Source organism: Sorex araneus, chromosome X (genome assembly GCF_027595985.1).
Source record: "Sorex araneus isolate mSorAra2 chromosome X, mSorAra2.pri, whole genome shotgun sequence".
Lineage (NCBI taxonomy): Eukaryota > Metazoa > Chordata > Mammalia > Eulipotyphla > Soricidae > Sorex > Sorex araneus.
This window is the reverse complement of record NC_073313.1, coordinates 149,250,654-149,262,239: the sequence shown is the minus strand read 5'-3', so window position 1 is coordinate 149,262,239 and position 11,586 is coordinate 149,250,654. Positions and strand designations below refer to the sequence as shown.

At 40.8% G+C, this 11,586-nt stretch overlaps 1 protein-coding gene across 1 annotated transcript; it reads right to left on the bottom strand.

Moving 5' to 3' along the window:
- Window positions 1-5,668: 5,668 nt before the first annotated feature.
- On the bottom strand, window positions 5,669-9,253 carry LOC101551775 (uncharacterized). The gene is made up of 2 exons (XM_055121168.1): window positions 9,221-9,253; window positions 5,669-6,109 (listed from the first exon to the last, which is right to left on the bottom strand). The coding sequence occupies exons 1-2, from the start codon at window positions 9,251-9,253 to the stop codon at window positions 5,669-5,671; spliced, it is 474 nt and encodes a 157-aa protein (XP_054977143.1).
- Between the last annotated feature and the right edge of the window lie 2,333 nt (window positions 9,254-11,586).

Below are 11,586 nucleotides of genomic sequence, written 5' to 3'. Positions count from 1 at the left end.
CCCTGATCTTAGAGGGAAGGCCCTTAGTTTTTCCCCATTGAGGATAATGCTTGCTATAGGCTTGTGGTAGATGGCTTTGACTGTATTAAGGAAGTTCCCTTCTATGACCATTTTGGTGAGCGTTTTCATCATGAACGGGTGCTGGATCTTGTCAAATGTTTTTTCTGCATCTATTGATGTGATCATATAGTTTTTATCTTTTCTTTTGTTGACATGATGGACTATGTTTATTGACTTCCAAATGTTGAACCATCCTTGCATCCCTGGGATGAATCCCACTTGGCGTGGTGTATGATCTTTTTGATGAGTCGCTGAATTCTATTCGCTGTTATTTTTTCAGTGATATCGGTCTGTAGTTTTCTTTTTTTGTCGTGTCTCTTTTTGGTTTTGGTATTAGGGTGTTATGTGCCTCATAGAAACTGTCTGGGAGTGTTTCTGTTTTCTCGATTTCCTGGGAGAGCTTGATAAGTATTGGTAATAGGTTCTCTTTAAATATTTGGAAGAATTCACTAGTGAATCCATCTGTGCCTGGACTTTTGTTTCTGGGGAGACTTTTGATTAGAGTTTCGATTTCCTTGATAGTAATGGGGCTATTCAGGTATTCCAAATCATCTTGATTCAGCCTTGGTAGGCTATAAGAATCCAGGAATTTATCCATTTCTTCTAGATTCTCTTGTTTCATGGTGTACTGACTTTCGAAGTAGTGCCTGATGATCTTTTGAATTTCTTTGGTTTCTGTTGTGATGTCCCCCCTTTCATGTCTGATTAAGTTTATTAGAGTTCTTTCTCTCTCTCTCTCTCTCTTTCTTTGTGAGTATTGCTAGTGGTTTATTAATCTTATTTATTTTCTCAAAGAACCAGCTCTTAGATTCATTGATCTTTCGGATTGTTTTTTGGGTTTCCATATCATTGATTTCTGCTCTAAGTTTTATTATTTATTTCATTCTGCCTGGTTTGGGATCCTTTTGTTGGTCCTTTTCTAAGTTCTTGAGCTGTGAGGTCAGGTTATTTATGTGGACCCTTTCTTCCTTCCTGAGATATGCTTGCAGAGCTATAAATTTTCCCCTTAAGACAGCTTTAGCTGTGTCCCACAGGTTCTGGTACCTCGTGTCTTCATTCTTATTTGTTTTGAGGTATCTTTTGATTTCTTCCTTGATTTTCTTCCTAGCCCACTCATTGTTCAACATTGAATTGTTTAATTTCCAGGTGTATGGTTTTGTCCTCAGCGTCTGTGTGTAATTAGTTTCTATCTTCAGTGCATAATGGTCTGAGAAGATAGTTGATACAATTTATATCTTCCTGAATCTATGGAGGTATGCTTTGTGGCCCAGCGCATGATCTATTTTGGAGAATGCTCCGTGTGCACTGGAAAAGAATGTGTATTCGTTTTTATGGGGATGCAAAACCCTTTATAGATCTATTAGCTCTCTCTCTCTCTCTCTCTCTCTCTTCTATTACTTCCTTCAAGGCCAGTGTTTCCTTGCTGAGTTTTGATCTTGTTGATCTATCCAGAGGTGATAAGGCGGTGTTGAATTCTCCAACTACTAATGTGTTGCTAGCCATGTCCTCTCTAAAATCTGTTAGCAGTTGTTTTAAGTATTCCGTAGGGCCCTCATTAGGTGCATATACGTTTTGGAGTGTGAGTTCTTCCTGCTGTACATATCCCTTGATTAGTAAGAAATGGCCTTCGCTCTCCCTTCTAATCTTTTTCAACCTGAAATCTGTATTGTCCGATACTAGTATGGCCACCCTGGCTTTTTTGAGGGAGTTGTTTGCCTGAAGGATTGTTTTCCATCCTTTGACTTTGATTCTGTGTTTGCTCTGAACATTCAGATATGTTTCTTGTAGGCAGCAGAATGCTGGGTTCAGTTTCTGAATCTGTTTTGCCACTCTGTGTTTCTTGATGGGGTACGTTTGGACCATTGACATTGAGAGAGATTATTGTTGTGGAGTTTTGTGCCATCTTTCTGTAGGAGTTTGTTGTGCTTGTAGTGGTTTTTCTTTTCTTACAGGAGCCCCGTTAGTCTTCCTTTAATTTTGGTTTTGAGTCTATGAAGTTCCTCAACTGTTGTTTATCCATGAAGATGTGTATGGTTCCTTCGAGTTTGAGTGAGAGCTTAGCCGGATAAAGTATTCATGGTGAGGCGTTCATTTCATAGAGATTTTTTCACTATATCCCACCATTGTCTTCTGGCTTGAAGGGTTTCCTCTGATAAGTCTGCTGTGAATCTAAGGGGTGGTCCTTTGTATGTGATTTATTTTTTTGACCTTGCTGCTTGCAGTATTGTGTCCCTATCAGTGGCATCCATCATTCTGACTATGATATGTCTAGGAGTCTTTTTATTAGGGTCTCTTCTAGGTGGCACTCTTCGGGCTCCTAGGACCTGAACATCTGCATTATCCAGCTCTGGGAACTTTTCAGCAATTATTTCTTTGACTGTGGCTTTCTCATTAGGTTTGCCTCCCTGTCCTTCTGGTTCTCCAATGATTCTTACGTTATTCCTCTTGGCATCATCCCCTAGGTCTCTGATTCGCCGTAGAGCTACTTTAAGATCCTTTCTAATTGTTTGTTGTAGGCTTTGGGCTTTCTACTGCTCATCTTCAAGCTCACTAATTCTATCTTCAGCTGTACCATTCTACTGTTGAGGGCTCTCACTGTGTTTTTTATTTCGTCTACAGTGTCTTTTATTCGTGACATTTCTCAATGTACCTTTCCTATTTCTGCTCTCATTTCTTCCCATAATTTCTTCGCTGACTGCTCCACCATTTCTTTAAGTTCGATGAACATTCTCAGAATTTCTTCTCTGAATTCTTTATCAGAGAGATAATATTTGTTGGAAACCACTGCTGAGGCTTCTGAACTCTTTTCTTCAATCTCTCTGTGCTGTGTCTTCATGCTATCATGGCTGTATGGAGGTGGGAACTTCCAGTTCACTAGAGCTAATCTCTCTTTTTGTGAGTTTTTGATATTTTGGTGCAATTGGAGTAGGATAGTCGTTTATTTAGCCTTTTGTGTTTGAGGTATCTGGGGAGATCTCCACAAAGTCAGTTAATGGGGATTGAGACGTCTGTCAAGTATACTAGAACAGGGGAAAATAACTGTGGCTGCTTCCGTGCCCCTGGAGACCACGCCCACTGCAGCGGGGCCATGCCCACTACCAAAATGGCCATGCCCCTTTTGGCCACTGGACATTTAGTTGAGATTGGGTCTGGGGGCTGCACACATAGCCCGCGGGCACCGGGGCCTGGGATTCTCAGTGAGGGGATCAGGCGCACCTGGATGAGGAAGCAGGAATCAGAGGTTCAGTGGCCGTGAGGGGTGGGGGTCCCTGCCCGCTGGACACTGGGTGGAGATTGGGTCAGGGGGCCAGGCGTGGAACACGCGGGCACCGAGGGCTGGGCCACTCTGTTTCTTAATTGGTGAATTTAGACCATTGACATTGAGAGAGATTATTGTTATGGGATTTTGCGCCATCTTTCTGAAAGAGTTTGTTGTACTTGTAGGGTTTTTTCTTGCCTTACAGTAGCCACTTTAGTCCTTTTAGGTTTGGTTTTGATTCTATGAAGTTCTTGAGCTGTTGTTTATCCACAAAATTGTGTATCGTTCCTTCTAGTTTGAATGAGAGTTTAGCCAGATAAAGTATTCTTGGTGAAGCGTTCATTTCATTAAGTTTTTTTCACTATATCCCACAACTGGCTTTGGGTTTGGAGGATTTCCTCTGATAGGCCTTCTGTGAATCTAAAAGGTGCTCCTTTGTATGGTATTTCCTTCTTTGACCTTGCTGCTTGCAGTATTGTGTCTATCCATGATGTCCATCATTCTAACTATGATATGTCTTGGAGTTCTTTGTTAGGGTCTATTTTAGCTGGCATCCTTTGGACACCCTTTGGGCTCCTTTAATTCTCCAGCTCTGGGAACTTTTCAGCAATAATTTATTTGACTGTGGCTCTTTCATTGGGATTGCTACCCTGTCCTTCTGGTACTCCAATGATTCTAATGTTCCTCTTGACATCACCCCCTAGGATTCTAGTTCGGCCCTAGAGTTATTTTGAGGTTTCTTCACATTGTTTTTTGTTGCCTGTAGGCTTCCTGCAGATCATCTTCAAGGTCATTGATTCTGTCTTCTGCTGTAGCCATTCTATTTTTGAGGGCACCCACAGAGTTTTTTATTTCATCTACCGAATCCTTCCTTTGTGACATTTCTTTTTGTAGCTTTTTAAATTTCTGCTCTCATTTCTTCCCGTATTTTCTTGACTGTCCATTCTATTGGTTCTGGAAGGTCCTCCTTTAATTTAATGGATATCTGTTCAATCTTTACATTGAGTTCATTGAACATCTTCAGCATTTAATCTTTGAATTCTTTATCAGAGAGCTCAAGTTTGTAAGAAACGCCTATTGAGGCTCTGGACTCCTTTCATCATCCTCTCCTTGTGCTGGAGATTTGCGCTTTTTCTTCATGTTGTTGTGGTGGTATGGAAGAGAGACCTTCAAGGTCACTATCTCTAGACCCTCTTTTTGCAAGAAAGGATTCTGGATGGGCTCAGTCAATGGTGGTTGCCTTTTTTCTTTTCCCCTTCTAGAATATGTCTTTCCTCTCAGATGTTTCTCTAATCCTTATATGAGGCCTCAAGTGATGCTTTTGGAGAATTCGCTCTTTTACATTGGGCTTGCACAGCTACTTGTATTCATTGTCGTTTGGGTGAAATTTGGATAGAGTACTGGCCAATTGGCTTACTGGATTTTGGATAGCTATGATGTTACTCACGGACATAGATAATGAAGACTCAGATGTAACAACACATTGCTGGGTCTCAAGAAAATAACTGCGGCCAAAATAGGCTACGCCCACTTCGGCAGAGTACACGCCCCCTGAAGACTAGGCCACGCCCCTTGCCGCACTAGAGCTGAGTCCAAGACACATGCTGGGATGCGGAAAGGGTGGGTTGTGGGACGACACACACCTGGGCTGGAAGAGAAAATGGTTGCGGTGCTGGGAAATGGCGTGCCACCAGCTAGGGCTTCATTCAGGGGCCAGGGTGGGTGGGAGCTGGGACGGTCTTCTTTAAGTTTTGTTTAAGCAAGCATTTACTGTCACTGTCACTGTCATCCCGTTGCTCATCGATTTGCTCGAGCAAACACCAGTAACGTCTCCATTGTGAGACTTGTTACTGTTTTTGGCATATCGAATACACCACAGGTAGCTTGCCAGGCTCTGCTGTGCGGGTGAGATACTCTTGGTAGCTTGCAGGGCTCTCTGAGAAGGGTGAAGGAATCAAACCCGGGCCATCTGTATGCAAGGCTAACATCCTATCAGCTGGGGTATTGCTCAAGCCCAAGCAAGCATTATGAGGTAAGTTTGTTATGTGCCAGAGGGGGGCAAACTTGGGTTGGGAGGGAAATTGGGGACATTGGTGGAGGAAAGGTCACACTGGTGGTGTAGGAACACTATATGCCTGAAACAACTGTATTATGAACAACTTTGTAAATCACAGTGTTTTAATGAAAATCAATTTTACAAAATGAAAAAGAAATGCATCCCAAATATTTTTGAACATGTGTCATGTGAGAAATGTTCAATAATACTCATTGAAGCATTATTCGAGTAATCATAGCACTGCAGCACTGTCATCCCATTAATCATCGATTTATCGGGTGCCAGTAGCGTCTCTAATTTGTCCCACCCTGAGATTTCAGCATCATATGTAAACTTTTTGCCCCCCTTCCGTGAATGTGGCATGCCAGTTGGATGTTCTTGGGCATAATGGTAATGCGCTTGGCGTGGATGGTGCGAAAGTTGATATCCTCAAAGAGCCCCACCAGGTAGGCCTCACATGCCTCCTGCAGCGCCATGACGGACAAGCTCTGGGAGCGCAGGTCAGTCTTGAAGTCCTGCGAGGTCTCGAGCACCAGTTGCTGGAATGGTAGCTCGTGGATAAGCAGCTCGGTGGACTTCTTGTAGCTGTGGATCTTGCACAGTGCCACGGTATCGGGCCGCTGGTAGCAGTGCGGCTTCTTCACGCTGCCCGTGGCTTGCGAGCTCTTGCAGGCTGCCTTGGTGGCCAGCTGCTTGTGGGGCACCTTCCTGCCCATTGACTTGTGCACCGTCTGCTTAGTACAAGCCCTCTCGTTCTTCCCAACTCAGCTGGAGACTCCTTCTGGGTGAGAAGGATTATTCTTTCACAAAGTAGAACAATGAAGGATATCCAATTTTTTTGAAACTATACTGGGGAATGATAGTCAACAACGTAGCAAGAAAACCATGGCTTTCTTTAACAATGTGGTAGTTTCTCTTGAAATATGATACAAAGTGAATGGGGCAAGCCATTCTCCTGAAAATTGTAAAGATTACCAACAAATATCCCTAGATAAGTGCTAATCCCAGATTACAGGTGAAATACTAATAAAATGCTGAGATGTTGACTGACACCAGCGAGAATGTTTTATATAAATAACATCAGAAACAGCAAGTTTCTCTGTGCACAAAAGAGAACCCTCTCGATGGATTGAGCGCATGCTTTGCATAAAGGAGGTCTGGTTTTGATCCCGGGCACTGATGATGCTCTGAGTAGTGCTGGGAGCAATTTCTGAACACAGAGCCATGGTAGTGCAGCATTACCATCACTCAGTGATGTCTACAACCATCACTGATGAACTTGTCCCATCCAGAAGGGAAGGGAAGGTGAAGAGAGGGAAGGGAAAGGAAGGGAAGGTGAAGGAAGGGGAGAGAAGGGAAGGATGCTATGTTGATTTAAGTCCTATTTCATGGAATTGCACTTGGAAGATCTAAAAATAAATGCATGTGCTTAACTGTAAGTGAGTTGACAAAGAATATGTGTTTGTATACAGTATGGACTGTTACTCAGCAATAGTAAATGAAAAAATCTTTGATTTCTTCTACAAATGGTTGAAACTGGAGATTATGCTAAATGAAGTTAGACAGAAGGAAAAAGAAGTGTGATACATGAAGAAACAAAACAAGGGGGTAGACAATGTCTAAATAAAAACAAACCTATAGAATACAACAACGTAACTGATGCTACTAAGGGTGGGGGGAAGAAAGTGGTACTAAAAGTGCCCAGTGGTCTATGGCAGAGGGATACTGACACTTTTGTGTGGTATTATTATTCTCCAAACATGTATAAATCTACTCTTATAAAAACAAAAATACTGCTACATAAAATAAGGTAATTTGTTAATAATATCAGTATTATTTAAATTGAGTATGCTGTAAAAATGAGGCCACAAACCTCCAGAAGAAAAACCCAGGCATGCAAGACCAGTGACTGAAAACTCCAGCCACATGGAGGTGGATATAGCCACCCCTCCCCATCTCCCCACCCATCCAGTGTCCTGGCTGCCACAGATACCAAAGAGTGTGCAGCAGCTTTTGCAGCCTCACGACATCCTACACAACATCCTACATAACAAGCAATACAAAATAAGAAATTTAGCATCTGCATGTGGGGCAGGCTTTAGTGGTGGTGAGAAAATTCAAAATAACAGTGGAGGGAAGGTGTAATGTTAGTGGGATTGGGGTTGAAATACTGAAAGTAATCAATTGCTGTGGACAACTTTATTAAAATAAAATTGAAAAATTAAACAAACAAAAAGAAATAAAAATGGGGCTGGAGCAATAGCACAGAGGGTAGGGCGTTTGCCTTGCACGCAGCCGACCCGGGTTCAATTCCCAGCATCCCATATGGTCCCCCGAGCACTGTCAGGGGTCATTCCTGAGTTCAGAGCCAAGAGTAACCCCTGTGCATCGCCAGGTATGACCCCAAAAGCCAAAAAAAAACAAAAATAAATAAAAATATGTGAAACTTCCAATGCAGTTGCAGGATGGGGCAGATGGATTGACTGAAGCAAAGTGCCAAGACGGTGAAGGCAGCACTTCTCAGGATAAGCCTGCAACATCCTCCTGAAGCATGAGGTTGTGGTTACATGCACAGTATGTGACTATAGACAGTCTAATAATATGTCATTTCATGCATACCAAAGTAGACACATTATCTTACATCCTAAAATACACCTTAGTCTGTGGTGTGCTTTCAGTGACAAGAGTTATACATACATAGACTCAAGAAAATAATTTTTGCTGGAGAGCCAACTGATCCTAGCTACAATAGAATCATTGTGTATTTGTCCTTCTAAAGCACTAGGCTACAGCTCAAACTGTCATGTATTTTAAGAGGTTTTCCAAGATTTCAATGAAACAGCAGCAGGACGTGGCTCATTGTCTGCCATCTTCTAATTGAGATTGGTTCCCTTCAAAAAAAAAGAAAAGAAAGAAAGGTATGGCAGAACTACCATTTTTAAAATTCTGTAGCTAAGTGGAAACAGAGTTCCTGTTATTTGGCTACATATTTTGAACTGGACTTTGAGAATTATGTTAAAGTGAAAATGTCTACCATATCTGATAACTCATAAACAACAGTTTGGCAGCCCAAGATGTAATGGATAATTTTGAACTTGAATGTGAAACATGTAGTCAGTATGAGAAAGCAAAGCTAACCAATAATTATTTTATTTTATATTGAATCATTCTGAGATAGACCACCCCACCCCAGCCTGCCTGTATTTTATCTTTCTCTCTACCTCTATCTCTCTCTATCCCTCTCCTTTTGAGCATTATTATTTGTAATACAGATAATGAAAAGTTATCAAGTGCATTCCTTTACCTGCTTTCAGTAGTCAGTTCTTGAACAGGTCATTTCCAACTATTATTGTCATTCTGGATGCTTCTCTATCTTAACTATCCTCTGCCCCACACACTTACACTTTTGGTAACAGGGACCAAGAGGATTTGGTGACTCCTCTCACTCAGCATGGTGCTTTCCATGTACATCCATTTATAGGCAAAATTCATCAATTCATTTTTCCTAACAGCTGTGTAGTATTCCATTGTGTATATGTAACACTAATTTCTTTACAAGAGCCTGCAAGAGAGTGTCTGAATCTGAGCCTAAATTTGGATCTGAAGTAAAGTCATTAGTTTCACCTTGCTCATCATATAAATCTGCCGTCTCTATTGACAGAGAAGTCTCATAAGGAGCTGAAGTAGGCTTTATAGGCAGTAGTGAGAGTAAATTTTCCTTCTCCCTTCTGTTAAATTGTACAAAAGACTTTCGTGTGACTGGACAAAGTCTATGAAGTTTGATAAGAGCAGGGAGGAGGTTTTGAGCCTTAAGATGTAAACAGCTTTTTGGTTTCTTTTTTTACCTTTTGTGGTGTGGCCAACTTAATAGTGGCCATGGAGACCTCCTACAAAGCCTCCTGATCAAGTCATACTCATGTAGAGAGACCTCAGTCTTTTTCTTTTTCTTAACTATTCCTTCTATTGCTCATTTTGTAGCCATTCATTTGATGGCTATGGGATACTGAAGGGTCTCCTATTTTCTTGCCTTGCTTCAGTGCATTAACTATATACTTATTTTGCCCCATTTTTACTCCACTTACGACATTTATATGGGATCTTTATGCTAATCTTTCCACCATTCAGGGTCCCTGTCCTAACACTTTGTAATCATGCCATATTTACCTGAACATTGGGAGGGTGAAAAGAGTTTCTAGCACCTACAAAAATGGATGCTAATAGGTCAGGACAAAATCACCCATGCGATCCACAGATTCTTAGTTGTATGACAAAGTTTATTGAGGATAATGTTTACATATATGTATGTATATATATGCAGAAAAGGATGCATTGCATGCAGATCACAAGATCAGAAGAGGAAAGCATATTGCATGGTTACATGGGCTATGTGGGATGGAGTGTCATGAGGTGTCACTGGATTTCTATGAGCTAATGTAGAGGTGGAGTAATAATTTTATAGACACTACAGTTGTTGTCTCACCCTAATCTCAAAACTTAGCCACAGGCAGTTGAAAGACCATTGAGCCATGCTAATTGCCAAGAATGCAGGTTTGCCTGGCAACAGATAGCCCTCCTCAACAGCTGGGACTCAGTGTATTCCCACATGATACCAGCAGTCGAAAAGATCAGTTGGCTTTGCCAGGAAGAACTTCAGCACAAGGCCAACAGATGGCCAAGAGGCACATTAAAATACTCATCATCATTTATTATTGGGGAAATCAAAGTCAAGATGACAATAAGATACCATCTCATGTGTTTTATATATACATATACACGTAAAATGTAATACTACACAGCTATAAGGTTGAAAAATCTGACAGTTTGTTAATTTGGATGTAACTAGAAGGCAAAGGTGGAGGAGGAGGGGAGGGAGGAGGGGGAGAAGGAAGGGAAGGATGAAGGAGGAGGAGAAGGAGAAGGAGTAGAAAGAGAAGGAAGAGGAAGAAGAGAAGGAGGAGGAAGAGGAGGAGGAGAAGAAGAATAAGAAGTAGGAGAGGAGGAGAAGGAGGAGGAGGAGGAGGAAGAGATGATATCTTTGATGTGGCTAAATGACTTAGTGCTTGCCTTACAATTTTGAATACCTTGATTGAACTTCAGAACATATACATATAAAATGAACTTCATCTTTCAGCATTATCTTATTCATACCATATCTTAAATTCAATTAAATTCAATTAAAAATTATTTACCAGGATCCATAAAATATATTGAACAAAATATAAACATAACTGTTCATTGTATTGAATTCAGATATGTCTTCAAATTTTTCTATTGAAATGAAAACAAAGATAAGTGTGAAAAAAACAAACTAAAAACCTTTTATTATGAAAGAAATTAGTTCTAAAATAAATATTTTTCTATTTCTTAATGGGATATGTTGCCACATCATGTGCTTAACAAAGGGCTTATATCTCCATGACAGAACACTAAGAAAACAGTTTATAAACATTGGGGATAGGATCTGACAGACACTTCCCCAAAAGCTTTGAAAAAAATAGTACGTCACTTATTTTAGAGAAATTAAAACCAAAATAACAATAAAATGCCGCATCATTCAGGTGAAAATTGTTTATATGAAGAGTGCTGAATACAGCCTGTGTTGGAGAGTTGCAGTAATGTTCATTCACTGTAGGTAGGAATGGCATCTTGTGCAAACTCTGGAAAACATATGAAGGTGTTTCAAAAATTAAAATATATTCTCATATTAACCAAAGAGCTAATTTCTTGGCATCTGTTGCAAGGAAAGAAAAAGATTACCATGAAAATTTACACATATACTATGTTTATCGCAGCCCTATTTGCAATGAACAATTCAGTGCCCAACAATAAATTAATGGATAAAGAACATGTGGTACAGAGATTGTTCGGATGAGAGGGTATGAGAGTCTCTCCCTTTCGAACTGCTGAAGGAGAATTATTCATGGAGAAAATGGGCATCCTCTAGAACCTACGAGATGAGGACTCCTTTGAAGACTGAAAAGGAGTCACATTGAAAATAGTTCCAGATTCTTAGTACAATTGCTTGTGGTCCAAGAAGCATCAGAAGGATGTGGCAGCTCCAAAGCATTGGATACTGAATGAGCCAACAGGAGTACTTCCTCCTTGTCAATCCACGGGACTACATAAACTAAGAGAGTGTGTTCGACTTATCATTTTCCTAAGAAACAGACTGAAGTAGGCTCAAACAGGAGATGAGGTGAAGAAGATTTGC

Coding starts and splice junctions, on each gene's coding strand:
- LOC101551775 (XM_055121168.1), bottom strand. CDS start 9,253: ATGGCCACTATTAAGTTGGCCACACCACAAAAG. Junction 6,110..9,220: donor AGTTGGCCACACCACAAAAG/GTAAAAAAAGAA, acceptor GCTTGTACTAAG/CAGACGGTGCACAAGTCAAT.